Here is a 27767-nt window from a genome sequence, read left to right as displayed (position 1 = left end):
ATTGCCTGACTCTCTAAGAAACATGGGGTACGTGGAATGACACACACACAGACAGTGGAAGCTTTGGGGCCCATTGACTGACTCTCTAAGAAACATGGGGTACATGGAATGACACACACACAGACAGTGGAAGCTTTGGGGCCCATTGCCTGACTCTCTAAGAAACATGTGGTACGTGGAATGACACACACACACAGACAGTGGAAGCTTTGGGGCTCATTGACTGACTCTCTAAGAAACATGGGGTACATGGAATGACACACACACAGACAGTGGAAGCTTTGGGGCTCATTGACTGACTCTCTAAGAAACATGGGGTACATGGAATGACGCACACAGACAGTGGAAGTTTTGGGGCTCATTGACTGACTCTCTAAGAAACATGGGGTACATGGAATGACACACACACAGGGTACCCCACCGACAGTGGAAGCTTTGGGGCTCATTGCCTGACTCTCTAAGAAACATGGGGTACATGGAATGACGCACACAGACAGTGGAAGTTTTGGGGCTCATTGCCTGACTCTCTAAGAAACATGGGGTACGTGGAATGACACACACAGACAGTGGAAGTTTTGGGGCTCATTGACTGACTCTCTAAGAAACATGGGGTACATGGAATGACACACACACAGGGTACCCCACCGACAGTGGAAGCTTTGGGGCTCATTGCCTGACTCTCTAAGAAACATGGGGTACATGGAATGACACACACAGACAGTGGAAGTTTTGGGGCTCATTGCCTGACTCTCTAAGAAACATGGGGTACATGGAATGACACACACACAGACAGTGGAAGCTTTGGGGCTCATTGACTGACTCTCTAAGAAACATGGGGTACATGGAATGACGCACACAGACAGTGGAAGTTTTGGGGCTCATTGACTGACTCTCTAAGAAACATGGGGTACATGGAATGACACACACACAGGGTACCCCACCGACAGTGGAAGCTTTGGGGCTCATTGCCTGACTCTCTAAGAAACATGGGGTACATGGAATGACGCACACAGACAGTGGAAGTTTTGGGGCTCATTGCCTGACTCTCTAAGAAACATGGGGTACGTGGAATGACACACACACACAGACAGTGGAAGCTTTGGGGCCCATTGCCTGACTCTCTAAGAAACATGTGGTACGTGGAATGACACACACACACAGACAGTGGAAGCTTTGGGGCTCATTGACTGACTCTCTAAGAAACATGGGGTACATGGAATGACACACACACAGACAGTGGAAGCTTTGGGGCTCATTGCCTGACTCTCTAAGAAACATGGGGTACATGGAATGACGCACACAGACAGTGGAAGTTTTGGGGCTCATTGCCTGACTCTCTAAGAAACATGTGGTACGTGGAATGACGCACACAGACAGTGGAAGCTTTGGGGCTCATTGCCTGACTCTCTAAGAAACATGGGGTACATGGAATGACGCACACAGACAGTGGAAGTTTTGGGGCTCATTGCCTGACTCTCTAAGAAACATGGGGTACGTGGAATGACACACACACACAGACAGTGGAAGCTTTGGGGCTCATTGCCTGACTCTCTAAGAAACATGGGGTACATGGAATGACACACACAGACAGTGGAAGTTTGGCGGCGCATGGATTTCACCAGTGAGGCATCTGTGCGATAAATGCACATTTTATACTGTGGATAGTGAAAATGTTTTACTGCATTTCACCTCATATATATGTGGGGGGAGACCCCCGTATCACCTGCATACCGCCATATATATTATTACATGTACTACCCGACCACATATATATATGCGCCGAAATAGGGCTGTCGATATTCGGAATGGTTGTATGCGCAGTAATGGGATGCACAGTGATGGCATGATACCACAATGAGGAGCAGGGGGTGCATGGCGGCTTTGCACAAGGGTTTTAAGGCTGCCCATGCTGTGATCCCAAAACACTGCCTATCTGCTAGAACGTTATGTGCAGGCAGAAAACATTTCCGAAGCTAGGAGCGTATGCAGGGCCCGTTCTATGACAAGGCAATAACAGACGGCCACCTAGAGGGACAGCTGCAGCGGGGCACCAAACGACGTAGCCGAACATCGGGCTATGTGGCTCCATTGTTTGGAGAGAGAGGCGTTGTATCAACCACACAATGTCGAAAATAGCTGCTCCATCGTGAGCTTGACCATCTAACTTCCATCCTCTGTAAACCGCCCTGAAGTGATAGCTAGGCAGCATAACTGCTATACACAAACATTACATTAGGGAAATTGAACTACGGAACAAAGATGCTTCCGGGGGAAGCAGGGTGGCAGTGTTTCAAGCTCAAGGAAAGCTTTCAAAGGATTTGCATTGTATTTCAAACTTCTCCTCTTCTCAGCAAGTCAACACATGGGGATTTAATCTCTAATGTATGCGTATCATTGGAATAGAGATTAACAAACTTTACTTTTTTCAAACCTTTCATATTCAAATTAAGTGCCTTCCAGGAGCCTTCATCAAGGTCACTCACACACTGTGATGGTCAAGATGTTGTGCAGGCCAAACCTGGCACACAAAGGAGGCATTGCCTCTTGCCACGTGAAGTAGCCAGCAGGAGTCCCTTGCAAAGCTGCCTTGCTGTTCTTGAAGAGTGGTGAGGCCTAGGTTGCCTGTTGAAGTCCCGAGCAGGAGTCCCTTGCAAAGCTGCCTTACTGTTCTTGAAGAGTGGTGAGGTCTAGGTTACCTGTTGAAGTCCCCAGCAGGAGTCCCTTGCAAAGCTGCCATGCTGTTCTTGGAGAGTGGTGAGGCCTAGGTTGCCAGGTGAAGTACCCAGCAGGAGTCCCTTGCAAAGATTCCATATTGCAAAGATGCCATGCTGTTCTTGGAGAGTGGTGAGGCCTAGGTTTCCAGGTGAAGTCGACACGCAAGAGTCCCTTTCAAAGATGCGATATTGCAAAGATGCTATGCTATTCTTGAAGAGTGGTGAGACCTAGGTTGCCAGGTGAAGTACCCAGCAGGAGTCCTTTGCAAACTGCCATGCTGTTCTTGGAGAGTAGTGAGGCCTAGGTTGCCACATGAAGTACCCAGCAAGAATCCCTTGCAAGGTTGCCTGTTGACGTCCCCAGGAAGAGTCCCTTGCAAAGATGCCACCTTACAAAGATGCCATGCTGTTCTTGAAGAGTGGTGAGGTCTAGGTTGCCTGTTGAAGTCCCCAGCAGGAGTCCCTTGCAAAGCTGCCATGCTGTTCTTGGAGAGTGGTGAGGCCTAGGTTGCCAGGTGAAGTACCCAGCAGGAGTCCCTTGCAAAGATTCCATATTGCAAAGATGCCATGCTGTTCTTGGAGAGTGGTGAGGCCTAGGTTTCCAGGTGAAGTCGACACGCAAGAGTCCCTTTCAAAGATGCGATATTGCAAAGATGCTATGCTGTTCTTGAAGAGTGGTGAGACCTAGGTTGCCACATGAAGTACCCAGCAAGAATCCCTTGCAAGGTTGCCTGTTGACGTCCCCAGGAAGAGTCCCTTGCAAAGATGCCACCTTACAAAGATGCCATGCTGTTCTTGAAGACTGGAGATGCCTAGCGTGTTGGCCATGGTTTGCTGAAAGATTTTATGGAAAATGGCAGTGAGAACAAGAACGATTCCCTCCCGGGAGAGCCCACTGAGCTGGATGCCACAGGGCAATGGGGCTAAAGTTCGGTAGATTGGTGTTGATGAGCTGTAACATTAAAGCTACTTGTCAATTTTCTGTTTACCTGCACGGAACACTGGGGCCAATTGTGTTAATTGTACATTGAACTCGGTAACTCGTTAGGTAGGTGCACCCTGGATCTCCTTTGCATCTCTTTTCAATAATCTGTGCTATTTCTGCTTACCATCAATTCAGAGTTACTGCTTTGCCGAATGTTTCTGTCTCTCTGCAAGTTGTTCTGGGAAGGACACAAAGGACATTGAGAAATTGCTTCTTGAAGGCAGCAATGTGTTCATATATTTTCGTATGTATGCCGCATATCATGCCTACGTCTGAAAATCAATTGACAATCAATCTTTAAAAAGCCTGAACTGACGCGCAAATTGGCTCGGCTGAATCGGCCAATTGCATTTGCGTTATGGCGTCTGGACCCCTGCCCGCCTGGCAGACGGCGGTATTCAACGTGGAGGCCAAAGGTCGCCTTTCAAGCAAGCTGCTAATATGTCTGCCTCTGCAAGCCCAGGGCAGGCACAAAAGAAATGCACAAAAGAAATCTAGTGTGAGCCTCCATCCGACAAATCAGAAGAGCACACAGTGTTCCTCGGAGGCGGAACAGGAACTCGGTACACCCTGCGCATGCTGCCTCTGCAGCTCATGACCCCGAGTGACCCCCGGCGCCGCGCAGGAGCATGTATGCAGAGGAGGCAGCCCAACTGCTAGCAATTCAATTAGCGGCAGGAGAAGGACACGGGCCTCTGTGTCTGTGTCAGATGGAGAAAAGGGAAAGTGCGCCCTTGCTGACACAGAGTGACCTCTGACGTCGCTGTTGACTTTTCAACAAAACAATCGGATTTCTCTCCGCAGTCCCCCGATTAGACGAGGACAGATTCGGGCTAATTTGGCAGCTTCTCGAGGGAGTGGAACCCAAAAGAAAAGCACGACATACTGGGACAACAGGGGAGGGTGGGTGGGGGGTTGGCAGCGGTTGGGGCGGGTGGTTGTCAGGGGATTGGGGGGGATGGGAGGCCTTGATACTTTGTTCTATTTATTATTGAAAATGACTTTCAGCCAAGAGTCCAAGCCCCTGATTCACAGAGCATTTTCCAATGGGGTTTTGCCATTATAAAACGCTTCCGCAGATTAGGCCCCAAAACTCTAGGTATTCTTGGAGATGGAGAATGACCCAGCACGCCCTCCCCACCCCCCCCCCCCACCTCCCCAGTGCTATCATAATGAGAGCAATAGGGTTGGCGAGAGCATCCTCCTGTATCCCTCATGCCAGCTGTGCATCCGCCATGCAGCCAGAGCAGTGCATTCTGGGTAAAGAGGTTGCTGTTCAGCAGTGTAAGGAGGTGATTTCTTGAACTACTAGTGAATCTAACACAATATGGCTCCACAGGGTGCATGCAAGGAGTTAGGGAAACCCCCCCTCGCTACTTTGCAACAGATAATCTAACATTTGCACCAGATCTAAAAGGTGAGGAAATGCTTTGATAATATGAAAAGGAGCAAACAGGCTTTGTCGCAAACCATACTATCTAAAAAACCTTTGCACCAGGGAACGCATAAATCAGAATGGGTTTTAACCATTTATGTTCTGCATAGCATAAATCGGTTGACTACATTTAGTTTCATGTTACTGGGCAAACATAGTAAATTGAACAGTCTGTTTTATTTTTGCTCAAGTGAAAATATTTTTATATAATACAAATTGGTGCTAAACCTGTTTGCGCTATTCCCAGTTATCAATGTGTTTAAATTGGTGCTGAATGTATTTGCTCCACTTTTTTGAACTTGTGCAAAGCTTTGGTAATCTGGCCCCAGAAAGGGAGTCTCCGTAGGCAGCATGGTGCGCCTCTAGTTTAGTTTAGTTTAGTTGATTGATTCTAGGTGCTACCTGGGTGGTCATTAGAATTTGGGAAAGTTGCCATGAGACAAGAGAGCCCAGGCTCTCTCAGTGCGCTGGCATCATTGGTCAGGCATCAAAGAATCCGTGCAAAGGCATGGATATGGCTGCAAGGTCTGGGTCTATGTGTTCTGTTCCCAAATCCAACTTCTGGTCATGTTAAACGAGAGTTGTTTGGTTTTGATGAACCTAATCACTTTACCTTCTCACGGGACAGTGTCCCTCATTGTCCTCCACTCTTCCATCTAATCTACATATAACTAATCTTCTTCAGCACAGTGTTTTTTTTTCCAGTTTCGATTTCGTAACTAAAATGCACTTTTTCATTTTGAAATAGTTTTGCTCAATTCCAGTCTTTCACCGGTTTTTGGAAATAGTGTGAGAGCTATGTGGGTGCCTTTAATCGGGCATCCAGTTCTATGTATAATGTCTGGAAAGGCAAATGTGCCTACAATTATACAAATGGGTGAGAAATAAAATAAATAAACAAATAATTAAATCCTGTTTTAGTACATGTGCCTTATTCACACAGCATTTTTCAATGGAATTGCGCCATTATAAAAGGCTTCTGTGAATGAGGCACTAAGGACCTGATTCACAGAGCATTTTCCAATGTGATTGTGCATTATAAAACGCTTCTGTGAATCAGGGCCTAAGCCTCTGCAGCATGATCAAAATAAGGGCATCAATTGCAAAAAAGTTCAGTTAAACAAAACTTCAGTTTAAGTGTAAATAAAATGCTATTGATATGGACACAGTTTTAGGCTTCTGCTGTGTACGGGGCATGCCATTAATATGAATCGTAAATACCACTTCTTACATCAGAGGGAGGACGTTGCTAAGCACTTAGATCTTTTTAGTGGTCGGTGTGTACTGGCAACCTTTTAGTTTGGCGCAGGTAGGAAGTTCACATTCTAGGTGTTCCGTCCCAGGAGCAATCTGCTTTGATACCACACTCTTCTGCAACTCCAAAATTAGTAAGGAAAGTAAATATGGCAACCATGTATTATTTCTGAATCAAGATGTGGAAGAAACTCTACTCAAAGTAAGGAAGGGTGTGAAGACCTGGTTCTTCCAAAACGTGCATTAGCCCTCCCTAAACGGTCTACATTCCCTTCATCTGCAGTGCCTTCTCCTCTCCTCCTTCGGCATCTTGCTGTACTCAAGTACTGAAACAGTCTGATGAATGTACTCTTCTAAAGCTCCCATTAGCCCCTCACTCCTCTAGACTATCTCTCCATGCTCTGGAATGCTGTATCCCCCTCCTTCAGCATCAGGCTCTTGCCAAGTTACAGAATGTTCTGAAGACTGCTCCTCCAGAACTGAAATGACACTAGTCTGGACTGCTTGCACCTCCTGTGTTCTACCTTCTTACCTCCTTCAGCATCCTACTCTACTCAAGTTCAGTAGACTCTGAAGAAACAGCTCTTCCAAAACCAACATTACCCTCCCCTGGACCATCTTCCCCTCCTCTAGAGCACCTTAGCACCACCTCCTTCTGCGTCATTCTCTTTTGCAGTTCAGGAGGGTCTGAAGTCTGAGCTCCCCCAAAAACGAAAAGCTAAAAATCGCCCTACTCTGGACTACCTTCACATCCTCTGGCATGCCTTTGTCTCCCCATCACCAACCTGCGCTACTCAAGTTCAGGAAGGGTCTGAGAACCAGATTCTTTTACAACTGGACCATCTTCTCCTCTTTTGCACACGCCTTCTTCTCTCCTCCCTCAGCACATTGCTCTACTCCCAAAAGGTCAGCAGAATGGGCTCTTCCAAAAGGAACATTGCCCTCCTCTGAACTACCTACTCCGCCTCTGGAGAGCGTTCCTCTTTCCTCCTTCGGCATCTTGATCTACTCAAGTTCAGGAAGGGTCTGAGGACCTGATTCTTTTAAAGCTAACATTATCCTCCTCTAGATCATCTTGTCCTCCTCCGACGTGCCTTTTTACCTTTTCTTTCAACATCATGCTCTTCTCAGGTAATGGAAGGATGTAAAGACTGAGGGCTTCCAAAAATACCACTACTCTCCTTTGGACCACCTTCCCCTCCTTTGCATGCCCTTTCCCCTCCTCCATCCTTTTGCTTCAATGATTGGAAACCATTTGGTGCATTCTGTGCTTCAGAAGAATATACATGCATGAATGTGTCCATGCACTAATTTAGTAATGTTGCTTACAGTACTACAGAAGGTAATCAGAACACATCATTTAGCTCAGTGTCCTGGGCTCCACTGTTGAATGCGATTATGTGGACCTTGTTTGACGGGGGCCACTATTGCGGGTATAATAACATGATCAATGGAAGTCATGTATGTAGAAATGTCCTTTAGCACATGTTGACTAAGTACAACCAATTGGGATGCAATTATCAGGTTAGTTTCCCTGACACCACCAGTCTGTCATGTTGACAATGCAGAATAAATACTCTTCTTGTTACTAATGCACCTGTTTTCTTCTCATTTTTTGTCAGGGATCTGAGTGAAAACCAGATCCAGGGACTGCCAAGGAAAGCTTTCCGAGGAATCACCGATGTGAAGAATCTGTAAGTGGCAAATACCCTTTAAGCACTGACCTCGCTCTGTGATTTATTGCAATATTCACAATGCCTACTATACCTTTATTATCAACGCTTAAATGAAGTATGTTGTGGCCCATTTTATAGACACTACTCTGTAATCAAATGAGGCTATTGATTTATGGGTAAAATGACTTTTCTTGTGAGTCGCTGCACAGCTAAAGGGTGTTCCGGAGCTTGCAGCTATGTTACAGTCCAGCGGATCACCTTAGCTTTATTTATGTTTTGCATTTATTTACAGCGCACATAACCCATAGGTATCTAGGCGCTAGTTTCATTGTGGAAGGGTATGTTTTTTATAACATGCTTCCCCCCCCAAGTGCGGGCCTGGGATTCAAACCTGTGTTTGCTCAGCGTGGTCTTGCTTCCAAGTCCCGCGCGTTGCCACAGAGCTATCCTCCCTTTATAAATACTACTTGCTAGAGACTTGTATTGGTGGCCGTGGGGGCAAAAGGCACCTCCTTGGGCACTGGTCAGACCAATTGTACTACCCTGTGGGCAGTTAGAAGGGTGCATCGTGATCTGAATAAAGCTTTCGGGGGCTGCCACAGCCCCCCCCAGGCCCTCTCCTAGTTCTTCCTCTGGGTCCACATTTTAGGTCTATGGGTCTTGGCCTCTTTCTTTGAATGAAGATTTTGCAATGTGATAGTAAAGAGTGGCAGAGCATGCTAAGACGCCGCACTGTCTGCTTTGCTAGTAGGTGGAGCGAATGCTGGGGCGCGTGTGGATAATGCAGCCTGCGAACAGTCTGGGAAGTCAATGGATGGAAAGAATAAGGGAGGTTACAAAAAATGAGCATGGAGTTGTTTCCAGTAATCATTGCAGAGAGAAGATAGTGCAGAACTCTGCCGACAACTAGACGCTTGAACGGAAAGCATCATACACTGGCGTGACTCTGGTGGGGGGAGTGTGGTTACAATACCTAGCATGTGACATTATGGGGCATACATGCAAATTACTGCAGTCTTGGTCACATTATAGAATTGAGTTCAAGCTGTGGCAAAAGAACATAATCACATGAATACATTGCATATGTTGGTAAATAAACATATTCACTTGCAAGAGTATCATAGTAGCGTTGTTTGTGATGGAGTCAGGGTCCGGACAACTCAGGAGTCCTTCATGGCTCTGTGGACCACCAAATCTGTCCTACCAGAGCCCTCGGGTCGGTGCCATAACGCGCTTAATACCCAGAGGAACCTGCGTTGCTGCATGTCATCTTGATTCCACAGCGAGCACGTTGCCCTTGAGCTGTCCTTGCGAGACACAGCATGAGCTACTGTGGGTGGGGGGCCTTCATGGATGGGATTCTCAGAGTTCTTCTCCAAAGTCACATCCCCCCAGAGATGACTCAGATGAATGTTAGTGATCACTCAGTTGAAGAAGGTAGTGAGAAAGGTGTTGCTCTCGCCCCTAGCCTATCTCAGAGCTACTCATCTATTGATGTGTTCCTATTTTGTATTGCTTGGCTCGCACGGTACGCTTAGTCGCTTTACAATAAATAATTGAAATGGTACAAAATTCATGAAATGTTGAAAATATAAAAAAACGGAAAGGGGCGAGAAAATACAGAATAATGATTACAACCATAAGAAATGTTATGCCTACTGATTAACCGGGACACTGTCAAACTGAAGGTATTACCCAAATTGACCTTCTACAATTGACCTTTTGCACAATTGACCTAATTATAGTGGTCCTAATTGACCTTCTGCACAATTGACCTTTATATTATTTTAGTTATTTTATATATGTATTGCGTTGGTTTTGGATTATAAATAATATAAGGGGATTGGGTGGGAGATTGCAGGGTTTTTTGGATTGGGAAGGAAATTACGGGGGGGGGTTTGCCCCCATATATGTCCTAATTGAGCTTCTAAATTAGGTCAATTCTCCCGAGGTCAATTCTCCGGAGGTCAATTGTGAAAAGGTCAATTAGTATACAACCAAACTGAAAGCCATACGCTGTTTGATGAAACTTGCATGCAATAAGAAGTTGCCCAAACCATCACCACAAGGAAAAGGGGGGAGAGGGCCAGTTCCCATGGCTGAATGGGAGGAAAGTCCAAAGACAAAGCTCACAGCCAAAATGGACATCCCCCAACTGTGAGACCAGTGCCAGTACTAATGATCTACGTATGGTGCCCCCACAGAACCCACCAGCGTCAAGCCTCCAACATACCATGAAGTTAGCAGGTCCAAACGGGGCGAGCCAGGAACCCAGCCAACGCAGGCAAAACACCAAGACATCACCAAAGGCAAAGACCCAAAGCCATGAGAGTGCAGTAACAGATTCTGACTGCCACAGGCCCCAATAGCAATATCAAAACATGACCATCCCTAAAGGAAGTGACAGGCTGGACTAACCCCAAACAACTACTGGCAACAGGCAGATGAATCTTCAAAAAAGATTGGTAGAGACAAAAGATAATTTTACATTTGACCAATTGTGTTATAATTGGAGCCTGAATATTCGAACCATTGATTGTAACACGTGGTCAGTGTTTCCCATAATAAGCCCTTCATCAAGGCTGTGCAGTACAATATCTTCAGAATTAGAGTAAATGGGTCTTTATCAAGTTGTGGTTTCCAGATACTCCTAATAGTGTTCTCTGTTGAATTGTTGTGTGTCATTTGAGTTAACAGAACGGCCTAAGCTTGGGAATGATAGCTCTTTAAGCTGGAGTACTTGGGTATACGAATGGGTATTGTGACCCCAGAGCGGTGGGTCGCAAATATGTTCAAGGATGCAGGGAAATACAATTTCCGATAAAATATTTCTTGTTTGGCCCATAGTATGTGCCGATATTTACATAGAGGAGGAATATGGTGCAAGTAAGTAAAGCGTTATTGCATCATGGAAGGATACTTGACTTGTTTTACATGGAGCTTAGAATGGGGCCCTAAGGCATCAACCAATCACTGTCCACCTTCTAAGAATTATTATGAGGAGAACATTCCTGCCCATCTTTCACCACAAAGCCTTTTGGTCCAACTACTCACACTGATGGTCTGGGCTTGCTTCACATGCACAGCTTAGGGAACCAGGACTACTCATGCTATGCCCTCTTTCTATGGCCATCACTTAATAGCCAATCAATACCAAAGAAATAATTCTCAGAAAAATAGGTACTTTCCTGCATTCCCCAAAACATATATACATGTATGGCGCACACCTATAATATGTTGGTGCAAACGTCTTTGTGCACACAACACACTGATTTGTTTGTCACAGGATGTGAAACCAGGAAACACAGTGCTGTGGCATAACACACAGCACGATATGGTTTGTGAGCCTTCCTGTAATTTGCCATAGTGGCATTGCAACTCCTGTCCAGTATCAACCTCCCACCAATAAGGTCCTAAGTTTAATAGCAGCTGCCTCCCCCGACTCCCCAGATTAATTGGGTCAGCAACACGGACACACAGTTAAACGTGAATACGAGCAGAAAAGGAAAGGGGAGAATCCTACTCCCCACAAGCAACACTACTGATCTGTACGCTGCAACAGAGCACTCCCACCTGTCAGTGAAGCGGATATCGAATGGACAAGTTGGGTGTCAGGGCGCTAACTATCCTTTTTCAGCTGGATCAGTGCAGTCTGGGATAACTCAAATCACCTGAATTTCACCTTCTCCTATGTCTTCAGACTGACTGGATATTTTTGGAAATCCAGCATCGAGGAAGAGCCCTCTCCTGCCACCCGCCATGGTGTGCTCTAATATTATTCCCCCCTGCCCCAGTGGGTTGCACTGGAAATAGTACATGTCGTATGGCGCTGTGCAGGCAGGGAAGCCAAACGTCTTGTTAAGTGGGCATAGCAGTGCTTTGGGGGGTAGCGGGTGTGTTCCCTAAAACTGATCAACGAATATTCATGGGTCCTTGGAATTTGATGGGTTGACCCACAGATATTAGCAAACTAATTCCAAACACCTCTAGTCCTTCAGAATATTACTAAGTGCCAAGGCGTGACTGTTAGGTTGAAAAGGGGGGACTGCTGGCAATCTCCATTAACAGGAAACACAAAACTCATTGACAGAGTAGCACAGAATGCAAACACACAATTGCTAATGTTATGTTATGTGATGTTAAAGGATATGTCTATCATGCACTATCACCACCGTCCCCTCGTGCTCTGACAGATCTAAAAAGCAAGAGGTTAGGGGTAAATTAGAAGAACTGAGCAGTAAAAGCGCAAAAGAGCTGTGATGTGCTGTTGGCAGCTTCAGTTCGGTTTACACCGTTTGCTGAGCTTACGTGTGTTTCTCAGTTGGTAGCTGTCATGTGCTGTTGGGCGAGGCTGTTATATCTGAAAGGGAGAAGTAACCTTCTTAAAGGTGGGTTTTTGGATATTATGGTGGAATTCAAGCGTTGCTTTAGAAAGTTATGTCTTTAGCATTCAAATTGCAGAAGACTTAGAGGAACTGGCCATTTCTTTGATGCTGTCTGCCCAAGCTGCCTTCAAATCGAAACCGCCCTTGCCATTCATTAGCAACGACACAGAGACTGAACCCATACAATGAATACAATAACATGAGGTCACCCCAGAAGCTTAACAGTGACCATACATCTTCGTGAGAGAGATGTGCACAGTCTAAGTGACACGCCCAGTTGTGTGGGATGGATGACCATCCTTCCTGCACATCGTGCGTGACCCTAAAATTAAATGTGCATCTCTTGCCTGGGGCTCAGGCTCAAACCTTGAACAAGCAAAGAACTTTGAGATCATTGCTCAGAAAAGTTTGACACAATTGTGCATATTCTGTTTCACAACTGTGCGTGTGATCCAGTGGGGTCGAGTGTAATCTCGCACAGTTGCGCTCGTTCTCTCTTGCTGTATTATTACCATTGTTATGTTGTTTCTACTATGCCATGCAAGTGTTGGCTTTACTTTGTGGAACTGTTCAGCATATTGTAGGGCACAGTTGTGCATACCCCATGATACTGTCTGTTGTATCATCCAGCCCAGTTTGGCATATTGCCTGATCGTGTTTACAATATGATCTTTAAACGTTTGACACATTATCTACCACAGTTGGCCATATTCTCTGGCACAACAGGACTATTTCCTACTGTAAATACTGCAATTGTTTATATTTTCTAGCGCATTTGGTCATATTCTGTGGCACGCGTGGTCATATTCTCTGGCACAGCAGGGCCATTTCTACTGAAAATACTGCAATTGTTTATATTTTCTAGCACATTTGGTCATATTCTGTGGCATGGGAGGTCATATTCTCTGGCACAGCAGGGCTATTTTCTACTGTAAATACTGCAATTGTTTATATTTTCTAGCACATTTGGTCATATTCTGTGGCATGGGTGGTCATATTTTCTGGCACAGCAGTGCCATTTCTACTGAAAATACTGCAATTGTTTATATTTTCTAGGACATTTGGTCATATTCTGTTTCATGGGTGGTCATATTCTCTGGCACAGCAGGGGCATGTCCTACTGTAAATACTGCAATTGTTTATATTTTCTAGCACATTTGGTCATATTCTGTGGCGTGGGTGGTCATAGTGTGGGCAATGGTTTTGCTTACTATCTAGTGCAGTTGGATATATTCTGTACCCTACTTTTAAATAATCTCGAGCAAAGATGGGTTGGGAAGACTCACTGGCACAGTTTGTTATATTTAACAATACAACCGGGTTTAAATTCTGAGTTATTTGGGCGTATTCCCAGAGCTTTATGTGGGCCAGGGCTCAATGGGGCTGTGTCACAGCATTCTACAAAACCCTCCTTGGAGCCATGATCCCAAGCAAGCTCATAACTGTGCGACTGAGCGCAGGTCTACAGCCTACTCAGCACAATCGTAATGGAGCACACAAGAGCAGAGCCAGTGTGCTAATTTTGAATTAGCCTACTTTGAATATTGTGTATAATTTGCTCATTGTGTTACTTTGTGGCCTTGCACTTTGCACGTACCTCACCCAGTGTGCTAATTTTTAATTGGCCTACTTCCATACTGTGTATAATTTGCTCATTGTGTTATTTTGTGACCCTTCATAGATATGTTATATAAAGCTGTGCTAATTCCTATAGTCCCCATAATGCACTTTGATTTTATGCAACGTAGCTTACATTGGTTGCATTTGTCCCTCTTCCCGTTCCCGTAAATGACTTGACCTCCGGAAGATGCAAGGGGGCTCTGTGGTGTTTATCATGCAATGTTCAAAAAATGAGCCCCACCCAGAACTTCATTACTCCTCAATCATATTCCCTGCACACATCAAAGAGCTGAAAGCAGGTCAGCAATAAGACCTTTCAAAGAGGTCGGTCTTTGGCCAGCAAAAGTACATTGAAAGTGACCCAGGTTTTGCTTGAAGAGACTACTGCCTCCCTGGGTAGTATTTGCAAACCATCAGTCCTTCTTTGCGGCTTCACACTATGGCAAAATCCTAAAGCACTGGAGCCAGGGGGTTAATAGCTGCAGATTTACATGGAACATGCAACCAGGAAGGGAGTGTAAACCCTAAATGAGCACATGAGAAAATGGCTTGGGTATTTTTTGTTTACAGAATGAAGGTGATTTACTTACTAATTGAATTGCGTATACACTAAGTCAAAAAACATATTGATTTACTGATACTGTAGAAGTGACCGAATCCAATGTTTTCGAGGAAGAAGTGACACATTTTAAAAAAAAATGTTTTTACGAAAAAAAAACTTTTAAAATGAAGTATATGTGGATGTAGGATAAGGGATTTTAATAAAGGTAGGGTGGAGGATGCAGAGGGATCTCCACCGCAATAAAAAAAAAAAAATGGGTCACTTCACTCTTTCGAAAACATATCACTTACTTCCTTGATTTACAGACAGCAATTTATTTAGAAACTGAACCAGTTGGAGCTTTATTTACAGTATGCACACAAGACCACGTGAGACAATGTTGACCCAAAATACATGTTTCCAGGACCTCATGATGGTATTGTTAATGAAGTCTGCCCTTCTTTGGGCCACGCCCAGCAGACTTTGGCCAGGCGCCTTTCCAGAGCCCCACTCTCGATTTCGTATCCCACTTTAAGCACTGCATAATCCTCAACTTAGCTGTGGTCATCTTGTGTAACACTCGTCTTTCACAAGTGGTGGAACAATGAACTAAGAGAAACACAACCACATGCAAACCATTTTTTCTTGTGAAGCATGACCCAATTTGCAACGGTTCACCTTTCGAAGCAAATCGTACGGCAAAGTTCCACGTTCCTAGTAACGCCATGCTGCTGATAAATGGGAAGTCCTAAAGGCTTTGCTAAAACTTGTTTTGGCTCAGGTGGTAAGCCGTCCCTTACTCTGCGGGACTGTCCTGGTTTAGTGAGCTGTGCCCCGCGTCTTGCACACTGGCAGACGCCCCTGCCTTGCTCCTGTGCAGCAGGGTAAGCTCGCCAAAGCCTTCCCAACTGGACTTCACACTTTTTTCGTGGTGATAGTTCACACTACAGGCAGGTACATCCACTCCCCCTTGGCGCTGTGTCAAGAGAGCCTGACAAAAAGAGCTTTTCGATGTCGCTGGCCTAGGCAGCCAGTGCCTGGCGAAGGTCTATTGTCCCTTAAGAGGAGCAAATGTTGGGTAATAATGGGAGGTCAGCATAACACTGCAGGCTGTGTGAAATAATGCCCCATGCAGCTGCAGATCACCCCATATTGAATTGCATTGTGCAGACAGGTTTAAAACCACAATGAGGTGTTGTAGGTTTAATTTTGTTTAAAGGTTTCTACTGTCATTTTCCATGTAGTATCACGAAAAGGAAAGGTATAGTCATGCTTTATTTTTCCTCAACATGTTTTTATGACCATTTACATATTAACTACATATTGTCAGGTTAGGTTAGTAATTATACTTTTCAAGGAATTGCAACAACATGGATTATTATTTAAGCTTTTCAACCCCAAATCTTGACAAATAATTACATGAAATACTGCTGGGAAAATATCTGGTGAAGTGCTTACATCACACACAGGGCCCACATTCTCGTTTCACCACTTAAGCAAAGTGTGCGATCCTGGGCAAATATTTAGGGCCTAATTCATTGACTTTTTTGCACGGTGCAAATTGACTTTTCTCTGGTGCAACGTGACTTTGCACTACCAACACACACCTTGATTCATGGAACAGTGCAAAGTGTCTTTTGACCCTGTAAAGTCACTTTGCACTGCAAAAATACAGTTTGCACTGGACAAAGTCACTTTACGCCAGAGAAAAGTCACCATGAACCGTCCAAAAAAATTCCATGATTCAAGCCCTTAACCTCTCTGTGTTTTCTCTGTGAAAATTCTGAGATCCTGCAAGTGTTTTAGTTTCATTTTCTTTGTATACAAAAATCAGCTCTCATGGTTTGCTAGACTAGGGATTGGTTCCATGTACAATAACAGCGACCGTCCATCTATTGCACACCAGAAAGTTATTTGGAACTTGACACATGGAAACTTCTTTTTAATACACTGCAAGCGATGCGCTTCATTTTCAATCAGATAACACTCCTTTTAATATTATATTCGGTAATGTCGCTTCTGATGATGTCAAGACATATGCAAATTATGGGGTCTGCGTGGCTTTTAATGCGCAGGGCCTTGGAAATTCCTGGACAGGCTTTAGATGAAAATCTAATTGGTCAGTGGCCTCTTGTGCTAAACTGCATTCCCATAGCATTGGTCCCATAGCACAGCGAGTAGAGCGCTCGCCTTGACATCAGGTTCGAATCCCTTTCATCCTTCCAAGGTCGATAAAGGAGCACTACACACCATGGGTAATCATAAGCAGCGCTCAGATACCCGAGGGTTCGTAGCACTATATAAATGCTAAATTATGTATTTACCACTCATTGGAGCGGCGCAAATGAGGCTGTAGGGAACAGCGTACGCCACTAACTGCTTCGGCGGCGCCTCCGCGTCAAGCGTGTCCTGTGAAACCATTTTGCCAAGTTGCCCACCCTGGTTTAAACATTCAGTAACTTTGCCACACTTTCCGTAGAATCCCTTTTTACCCCCAATTTATCTGCGGAGTCCTGTGTTTTATAATTCGTACGGAAGGAACTGAGCTCTCGTGCAGAGCGTGGCCCACCGTGAGTTAAGTCTCTTAAACCAACATGTCGAGCAAGACAAAACGGAAAGCATGAAATGGCTGCATAACCGTAATCACAATATCTCACTTAGAAATCGCATTATTTCTTTAGGCCTTTGAGCGGTGATTGAAACGAGGCCTTGGAACCAGACCAGAGTTTGGATGTTTCTTTAACTTTTATCTCTGGCACGGGAAGGGAAGGCCCATTTAAAATGTGTTTCGTTTAGATCCCACGCTCCCTAATTCGTGCACAGTATGCCATCTTCTTTAATTTCACTTTAATGCAGAACACACTGCACCCCTCTGAAAAGTCAAGTGGATGTGCGGGGGCAAGCACGCTCTCGATTTCCTGCCTTAATATCTTGATCTTGCCAGAGCCAGAATTGCTTCTGACTGGCAGGTCCTTGTTTCTTGGACTGCAAGGGCTCGATTCATGGAATATTTGCCTGGTTCAAAGTGACTTTGCACTGCTGAAAAGTGACTTTGCATTGCAGACACAAACCCTGATTCAAAGTCCGGGCAAACTCATTTTGTACTGCAAAAATGACTATGCGCTGACTTTGCACTGCAAAAATGCACTTTGCGCGGTTCCATGAATCAGGGTTTGTGTTGGCAGTGCAAAGTCACTTTTCAGCAGTGCAAGGTCACTGTGAACCGGGCAAATATTCCATGAATCGGGGCCCTAGTGTATAATTATTCTAGCCCTGGTGGAGATACAGAACAGGGCAAACCGCTGTTGCCGATCATACTGTGTTTCTTAAAATAAAGCAGGATGCCATTGGTCTTTACCAGTTTCGAGCAAACGAAGCTGCTCAGCTGGCTCGAGGCCCTGATTCACAGACCGTTTTCCAATGGGGTTTTGCCATTATAAAACGCTTCTGTGAAATGTTGCTTATCCTGCGTCTCAGTCTTTTGTTTTTACACCAGATTAGATTCTTGCCACCGGGCAAGCCTTTGGGAACAGGGGAAGTTTATCACATAGAATAAATTCTACATTGGGATTAATATTGGAATGATTGTACATGGCATATTGATCTTTCAGGAGCACTCCTTGGAGATCTGTCTCCTAGGCAGAGGGCTCCGTGTGAGGAACAGCGAGGGAGCGGCAGTGGTTTATCTATCGCCATTTACCAAGTGGCTTTGGTATGTAGGGGGGAAGACTGTGGGTTGCAACAATAATGGCAAGCTTCCACGATAGACAGAGAAATGATTGCAGATATAATCAGTTGGCAGCCCGGCCACTGCCACCAGGTCAGGGGCCTCATTGTTGGGGCCACAGAAGCCATATCCAGGTACATTTAAAGACGAGTGTGTGATGCAGGCAGGATGTCGTACTTCACTTACAGCAGAATGCTGTTCACAGAACCGAAAAAGCGATGGCTACAAGGGTTTAAACGAATCATAACCACTGGCATTTTTTTTTGCCACACCTCCAGACCACTTACTTCAGCCTATCATTTGCCAATCTATGCATGGGAGAAATACAAGCCAAGAGTTAACTGGTGCATGTCATTCAATTCTTTTTGTATTGCTCATAGTACCAACTCATGCCATAACAAGAGTCATGACTGCGGATTTATGCGAGTAGAAAAGTCATATCGTGCCTGTTTTTACAGCATCTTCTTTACCGTGTCCTTTCTTTCTATCCTAAAAAAATATATAATTTCATAAGCATAAAGAATTCTCAACAAGTTGAGTTTTACCATACCTCGTACAAGGAAACAATTCTACCTGCCAACTCATAAAACCAATCAAGGCTGCTGCCCCCACCCCTTTCATTCAAACACTGAATGCCTCACTCTATCTTGGCATTTTCTCAAGCAGCCGACCAACAGGACTAATCTCACCACTCCTCGTGAAAACCCACACTAAACCGGATAATCACTCCAAATGCTAGCCAATGCCTAGCCTTCTATTCATTGGCAAAATCATTGAGAAAGCAGTGGTCAACTAACTCCATGATGAGATCATCAATCACAAAAGTCAACAGTCAACTGGAGGCCCCACAGAGACCACTAGCATCCGGTTATTAGACAATGCTCTCCAGATCATGAACAAAGAATACCCCTGCCTCCAGGTCCTGCTCGATCTCTCTGCTGTCTTCACCATGGCCAGCCACGCATGCCCCATTATTTAATCTTCTCAATAACAGAATGTGCTTCACAGGCACAGTCCTAAACAGGTTCACCTCCTACCTCTTGAACAGATACCACGCAGTACATGTGGACAACCTCAGATCAGACCTTCACGTCCTCTTCTGCTCCCATAAAACACAATTCTGTGATCTTCAATCTCTATGTAGCACCATGGGGGTCACGTTCCACTAACTCAAACATCTCACTTTGCCAATATGCAGAAGATACACAGTTACACCTCATGGTGATCTATGCTCAAGACATCTCGCCTCACACCTCAGAGATGCTCTAACTTTCTTCCATTCATGGATGACAGCCACTTACCTCAAGCTCAATCATAGAAAAACATAATTCATACTACTAGGCCATCCAACTAAACTGGAGACCATTCAAGGTGGGTTAAATGGCATGCACGTTGCTGGATTTACTGCTCAGCTGGCCCAACTACCAAATGACTCAGGTTCAGTATCGGCGGGGACCTCTGAGCCCGGAAAATCATTACCACAAGAAAAAACAGATTGTCTGCCTTCCACCTACCAGAGGTCTTAAGAACAATGGTTCAAGCCCTAGTAAACCCACACCTTGATGGAAGGAGTACCCTCCTTACTGACCTCTAGGTCACACAACTAATCCCTCTAAGGATGTTCAACATTTTGCTGCATGCATGATCACAGATCCAAAGAAATGTGACTGCATCACTCCTGTACTAAGAGAACTGCACCAGTTACCTATCCCTGCCAGGATGTCTTCAATATAGCCTGTGTCACATTCAAGGAAACTACTGCCCAAACACACACATGTGTTGCCACAATATTCCCCCGATTCAGGAATATGCTCAACACCCTGCTCTTCAGGGAGTACCTAGTGAACACTAATGGCCCGCAGCTGCTCCTCCCGAAGAAACACACCATTGTAGGCCAGGACCTCCCTGATCCACAGCCAGAATGCTTCCACTTTGGGGCCAGCTAATCTTTTGTTGTAATCTCCAACCAACATTGTACATTGCCCCATTACCTCCAAGCTATAAGTGCCCGCATTCACATGCAAGTACTTGTCCCGTTATCCCGCCAATGAAACTCCTCATTTTCAACGTGTGTATCATATATGCCTAAATATAACTGAACCTGCGTGAAATGCATGTTGGCTTGAGGAATTTAAGGACGAAGAGCATGAAATTAAGCTTTATAAACCACTCCTGAGGGAAGCACTGGGAGTTATGGGTACTGAAGACCGAGTCAATGGCCAAAGCAAAGCCAAGACATTAAACAAGGCCTACGGGTGCCCTTGTTTACTTACTAGTTAGTTTAATGAAAGCTAGTTACCCCCTTAAAAGTGCAGACCATCATCTCTGTTTGAAGATCAGATATAAAAAGAACTAAAGATGTAAATGGTAATAAAGTGTTCTTTTATTAGTGTATAGGGGATGCGATCGAAAAGGTAGAATGGATAAAGATGACATTTATTTGATGTTAAATTGAACATTGAAATGAAATTTGATAGGGCAGTTCTGTAAATGGCCTGAAGAAATAGGCTGATAATATTGGGGCAGGTATCAGCTTAGGTGGTCAGAGGGAATGTGGTTTTGCTGATAAGCATGTTGGGAGGTGGAAAAGATGTGAGCAAGATCTTGTGGGAATCTCCAGATATTTGGGACAGATGATGGTGGCAATGCATGGCAGAGAACAATGTTAGGATGGCCCCAAAACTGCAGTATGTGGGCTGGCAATGTTAATGTGGCACAGCCCTGAGCCACACTCTGCTCCTATGATTATGTTCTATGTGCAGGAAAGCTGTGGTAAAGAATACAGTCTCTGTGGGGCACAGCCACAACATGACGCATTCTAGAAAATATGATGTATCTTTTTTGGGTGGCGTGTCGTAAAAGAAACAGCAGACAATATGTGCCCATACGAGATCAGTGGGCTATACCATCTCCTAGAGACTTCTGATTATCCAACGTCAGGCATCACGCAACATTCCAGGTGTTATAATCGGGAGTGTTGCTAGGTTTGTAAAAGATCCGGGGCTACGCTAATGTTGGGACCGTTGGGACTACGTGCTAGCTAGCCATTTGGTTGTAGCCCCTCAGCTTTAATATGGGGCTAGAACCAAAAGACTGTGACTATAGCCTCCCCCGGCTCCTCCTATCAACACCTCTGGTTATAATTAATCTTTATAGACCTAGCTTCTGGGCTGTACCAGGAAATATGGGCCCTGAAGACAGAGTTATTGGCCCGACCACAGCAATGGCGTTTAATGAGTTGAAAGCGTCTCTAACTCCGGGTGCGGCCAGATAGTGTGGTCTATAAAGCTATTTTAATCCCTTGCGGTGAAGGGAGGGGTAAAAAATAAAAATTTAAAAGCAATTGGCTTGGAGTAGTTGCTGGGAAATGGTTACTTCTGCTTAGATTAAGGTAGCTGTTTCTCTGTTGCTCTGTGGTTGGAAACCTGACTGCTTATCGTGGAAGCTCTCTCAGTGACCTCATCCATTTGTTCCGTTTTTTAAACCAGCTTAAACTCTAAAATACCCACACAGTCTTCCCTTTCCCTTCTCACACTGCATCTGGAATGCACAACTGTGGTCTTGTGCAGACGGATCTGACCAAACAGTTTGGACTGGACTGCCTTTTTTGGGGTGGGGCCTATTCTAATTTGCATATGGTCTACCCATTTTCTGTAATGGGTTGGCAAGCGAAGATGGATTGATTCCAAACCTTCTAGCCATCACCTCTTTCGCTTTGCTGCAGCCACCCTGAGTGGAACTGGTATGTCCATGGGGTTGTGTGTGGTCTCGTCTAGAAGGGAAGTGACCGAGCAGTTTGGGTTGGACTGCCCCTTTTTTGGTTGGACCAATCCTGATTTAAATATAGTCTGTCCCCTTTGTCTAATGGCTTGATAGGCGAAGAAGGATGGTCTGAAGGGTTGCCCAGAGTGATGCCAGTGGTTAATATTAATTCTAAACCTTCCAGCCATCACTGCCTTTGCTTTGATGCATGACTATTTCACCATCCTTCAGCACTAGATGCTCCAGTGATAGCCAATGCGTACACCAATTAGACTGAGATTATCTGTATCTTCTCTGTAACTGCACCATGCACTTTCCATCTCCACTCTCTTTGCCTCCCATATGTATTCCCCCATCTACCTCTCGTTGCTACAAAATGGTTCTAATCACCAGCAACATATGACTCTCCTCCATGTTCCCCTTTACTGCCACCATCAATCCGGCAAAATGCACCCCAGTACACATTCCACTTTGCAAAACTCCTGATGACGTACACATTCCAAGCAAAATAAATGACTCTGTATGCCTTTTCTATGGCAGCCAGCCAGCTCCTTACAGTCCTTCTCAAAACTCCTCAACTCTGCCTCTTCCACCCTCCCCAACCCTCCAAGATTCATCCACGAATTCCCCTTCTCAAAACTCCTCAACTCTGCCTCTTCCACCCTCCCCAACCCTCCAAGATTCATCCACGAATTCCCCTTCTCAAAACTCCTCAACTCTGCCTCTTCCACCCTCCCCAACCCTCCAAGATTCATCCACGAATTCCCCTTCTCAAAACTCCTCAACTCCGCCTCTTCCACCCTCCCAAACCCTCCAAGATTCATCCACGAATTCCCCTACAGACAAACGTCAGGCTGGGCCACATTTCACAGATCTCTATACTGGATCCATAAGCTACTCCTCATGCCTCTCCTCAGCCTTGTTTCTTGCTTTCACCAGCCTAGCCATGCACACCTTTGCCCCTTTCTCCACTCACAAATCCTGCATGCCCTTTCTATGCCAACACCTTGCCCAGCCAACTTGAGATTCAGGTCAATGCATCTCCCAGTACCGTCCACTGGGATGCGTCCACCTAAATGTAAGACCTGTTTCCCCCTGGATAGCTATAAAATGTCCCCCAGAACTATCTCACAAAACTCAACATTCCCCATCACCTATAACAGTGACCACTGGTAAAGTCACTGTATTAAGTACACTGTGGCCAATGTTTAAAAGATATTACATCCCTGTGGGATGATGATGCTACTTCCACATACAGACTCTTTTTTTGCAAAAGTCTGAAATTCTTTCTTTTGCACATTGCCATATGTACATGTGCAACCTTGTTTGATGCATACATGCATGCTACGTATTCGGGAAGTTAAGAATTGGGTAATTTCGGATCTTGTCAAACTCACAGGTCATCCGGGCGCAGCTGCAAAGTTTCCACTAACGCGCTTGCTACTTCATAACTAGACGAGGGTGACTTTGCAGTGGTAAACAATAGGCATCTTTAAACAATGCTTAAGGGTAATATTATGAGACACTGTGGAGTGGATGGGGGTAAAAGGGTCGACTCACTTTGTATGGCTGGCAAACTTAAACGCTTACAGAAGGCACACTCGGCCGTTACCATATAAAAGATGACCTGTTTTATTCAACATGTTCAGAGCCTTGTGGTGACGATGACGTCTATCGCGGAAGCCAGCACGGTAGTTTCTTTGTCCATCTCGCCTTCCCAGCGCACTGATAATATCAATGTGTGCCTTGATGGGTGTTACCCCCTGACTTGCTCTTCGTATCTAGGAACCTGCACGGGATAGGGGCCGAGAAGGCATATGAGAGCCGGCGTAGCACATGGCCCTCCGGTTCATGGCCAGCATGCCAGGTCGCTGGTGGATAGCGTGACCTCAAGGCATCCATTAGTGCAAGAGCTTGATGCTCACTAGACAAGCTTAATGCGATAAGGCATATGAAAACCGCCATAGCACATGGTCCTCTGGTTCATGTCCAGCATCCCAGGCTGCTGGCGGCTAGAATGACCTCAAGGCATCTATCAGCGCAAGAGCTTGATGCTCACTAGACAAGCTTAATGCGAGAAGGCATATGAGAGCCGGCATAGCACATGGTCCTCTGGTTCATGTCCAGCATCCCAGGCTGCTGGCGGCTAGAATGACCTCAAGGCATCTATCAGCCCAATAGCTTGATGCTCACTAGACAAGCTGAATGCGAGAAGGCGTATGAGAGATGGCATAGCACATGGTCCTCTGGTTCATGAACAGCATCCCAGGCTGCTGGCGGCTAGAATGACCTCAAGGCATCTATCAGCGCAAGAGCTTGATGTTCATTAGACAAGCTGAATGCGAGAAGGCATATGAGAGCCGGCATAGCACATGTTCCTCTGGTTCATGAACAGCATCCCAGGCCGCTGGCGGCTAGAGTGGCCTCAAGGCATCTATCAGCGCAAGAGCTGGATGTTCACTAGACAAGCTGAATGCGAGAAGGCATATGAGAGCCGGCATAGCACATGTTCCTCTGGTTCATGAACAGCATCCCAGGCCGCTGGCGGCTAGAATGACCTCAAGGCATCTATCAGCGCAAGAGCTTGATGTTCATTAGACAAGCTGAATGCGAGAAGGCATATGAGAGCCGGCATAGCACATGTTCCTCTGGTTCATGAACAGCATCCCAGGCCGCTGGCGGCTAGAGTGGCCTCAAGGCATCTATCAGCGCAAGAGCTGGATGTTCACTAGACAAGCTGAATGCGAGAAGGCATATGAGAGCCGGCATAGCACATGTTCCTCTGGTTCATGAACAGCATCCCAGGCCGCTGGCGGCTAGAGTGGCCTCAAGGCATCTATCAGCGCAAGAGCTGGATGTTCACTAGACAAGCTGAATGCGAGAAGGCATATGAGAGCCGGCATAGCACATGTTCCTCTGGTTCATGAACAGCATCCCAGGCCCCTGGCGGCTAGAGTGGCCTCAAGGCATCTATCAGGCATCTATCAGCGCAAGAGCTGGATGTTCACTAGACAAGCTGAATGCGAGAAGGCATATGAGAGCCGGCATAGCAAATGTTCCTCTGGTTCATGAACAGCATCCCAGGCCGCTGGCGGCTAGAGTGGCCTCAAGGCATCTATCAGCGCAAGAGCTGGATGTTCACTAGACAAGCTGAATGCGAGAAGGCATATGAGAGCCGGCATAGCAAATGTTCCTCTGGTTCATGAACAGCATCCCAGGCCGCTGGCGGCTAGAGTGGCCTCAAGGCATCTATCAGCGCAAGAGCTGGATGCTCACTCGACAAGCTGAATGCTTCTTTTTCCCTCTGCCCACTTTCAGCCCCAAAAGCCTCTTCTGTTTGTAATTAGTGCATTAATTGTACATGCGCTGTGGTCCATTAGGGACATTTGTTATGACTTCCAGACAAGGATTTCCGGGCCCTTTGTGGTCAGGCAGAATGCATGTCAGAGAGGCATCAGAAGAAAAAGCGAAACACTTAATAGTTTGCAAATGTTGGCATGTATGTTTTGAAGAGAAAGGACTCTGCCTTCTCGAAGCCTTTGCGCTCTGTGGACGTGCTCTCCTAGGGATCGGGATTGGGGGCGGGGGGAGTTCATTCCGTAGCGTCGACCGCGCAGCTATTTCTTGGCCGCAGAAGCATATTGGCTGAGGAAAAACCAAGAAAGTCAGCTCTTTGGGAACTCATTCGTGCTGATCCGAGACAGCTGTCTCTGACCCAGTCCCCCGGCTGAACTTCTTCTCTCTGTGGGGTCCACCTAATCATCGCTGTCCATCAGTGGAACGTGACTTGGCGGGGCAGCTCACCTTTGATTTCGTTGGCCAGGCCAAAGCACTGCCCATCATCGTCCACGAGACGGATTCCATTTTTACAACGTTGCATTTTATTTAGCTGAGCTAAAATAAAAGAATTTACCTGTCTGATGTGTTCCTCTCCCGTTGTTTTTCTGCGTTTAACAAGATGGCGGCGCCCTCCTAGGTTGAGGGACAGGAAAGAGGTTAACAGCAAACCTAATTCTTCACTCCCTTTTCGAAAGAAGGAACAAAAAAGCTCATCTGTCACAGATGCCATCTTAAAATTAGACACATTTACTATTGTGCCAAAAAAGATTAATGGGGCAGCGAATCCGCACGCGGCACTTAGACGCTAATGTAATCGAGAACAACGGGGCTGCGATCGTTCTCCTCATCGACGAGATGTGGAGCCCTGATTAGAAACCACTCCTCTTAACGAATGGCGTGTCCCCAATAAGCAATGCCACCCAGGGTGGAACCCTTGCTCCATTTGTATATGGGTGAATTAGGATGTCTCGTGGGATAAAGGCACACCCCCTCCCCCTGCTTAACAAGAGGCAGTGCTGTCCCGAGGAAGGATAATTGAAGGTTGGTCGGCAGTTAGTATTCATGTCCGACATTGGGTGGGGGCTTAATCAAATCCGATGCGCGACCCCTCTCCCCCGCAGCAGGCTTTCGATGTCTATTGTAGTCTGTTTCATTGTGGTGTTGCTGGCTTGGCTGAGGGACAATGCCGAAAGGGAAGAGAGAGAAAAAATCAATAGCCCGTGCTGTCCCGCGAATTGACTTGGAAGAAAAAGGATGGGCAGACATGTTGCGCGCTTCGCTAGGCCGGGATTTGCCCATGCCACACGTGCACAATCTCAGCAAGAAAAAGCCTGGAGCCAAGGTCATTGCGGCGGTGCCAACCACGGCATCTGTCTCACAGTTTTCCTGTTAAGTCTACCCTTTTTGGTCAGGTTTCTCTAAGGGTAAAGTCTGGCTGTGCCCGTGAATTGACCAGGTGGAACGCAATGCCTACGCCATCGCTTCACTGAGCTTTGAGCTTGACCTTGTGGAATGTGGTAAGCGTGATCTTGTTACCAAGCGAAACTGATAGGTATCAACACCCCTTGGTAGTGTTTAGCCTGACACTACTGGGCATTGTTTACCTTGGGGGTCCGTGGAGGGTGTCCCTATGCCTACTGTTATCAGTGAGGTGGTGACACATAAAAGATGAACTGGCTATATAGATCGCAGCCAGCATTGGGTGGGTACAATGCCACAGTGCTCCCTTTCAAGCATACATGGGCACTGTGTCTGGGACCACACCTTCAAAATAAACTGGTATGGCCGCAAACCAAGTTAAAGATGCCGACCGAAGTGTGGCTTTAGTGAGGTGCCATGCATAATTCCACCCGCCGGAAAGCCCTCATGGGAGGATACTATACTGTAAGTACCCCAGGACAAACCGATGATAGTGGTGGACTCTCGGGGTACTCGCAAGCAGAAGGTAACCTCAGTAACCAACGGCTGGTAGAAAAGCCAAGCGAGAAATAGTAAACAGCGATGACGGACCACACAGAAGAGGGGACCTGCCCAGCTTAGCAGATGAAACAGCAGAGCAGCAGGGGAGAACTGGCCCAGAAGTCAGATGAGAGCTAAGTGGTGACCAGTGATGATGGAAGGAGAGTCATGCATCAGCGAGAGCAAGTATGAGGTGAGCCGTCACTCGGCCCTTAACTTGGGCGGAGGGGCCATTACCGAAATGGTGCTAAGGGTGTCTTTTAAAAAAAAGTTTTTAAACAGACACTTACCTTTGCAGGGCTATTGTCCCTGAAATCCGTTTTCAATCTTGATGACTGATGTCATCAACATTGCAAATGGACTTCAGGGA

At 46.0% G+C, this 27767-nt stretch overlaps 1 protein-coding gene across 1 annotated transcript in view; it reads left to right on the top strand.

Annotated features, from left to right (window-relative positions):
• SLIT3 (slit guidance ligand 3) overlaps positions 1-27767 on the top strand; it is a 1101025-nt gene that overhangs the window by 656936 nt on the left and 416322 nt on the right. Inside the window, exon 5 of the mRNA XM_069654301.1 lies at positions 8011-8082. Coding sequence (XP_069510402.1) covers positions 8011-8082 — 72 coding nt within the window. The remainder of the gene's footprint in view (positions 1-8010; positions 8083-27767) is intronic.

The sequence above is a fragment of the Ambystoma mexicanum genome, chromosome 3q (genome assembly GCF_040938575.1).
Source record: "Ambystoma mexicanum isolate Mex_15411 chromosome 3q, UKY_AmexF1_1, whole genome shotgun sequence".
Classification (NCBI taxonomy): Eukaryota; Metazoa; Chordata; class Amphibia; order Caudata; family Ambystomatidae; genus Ambystoma; species Ambystoma mexicanum.
This window is presented reverse-complemented; position numbering and strand designations above follow the sequence as displayed.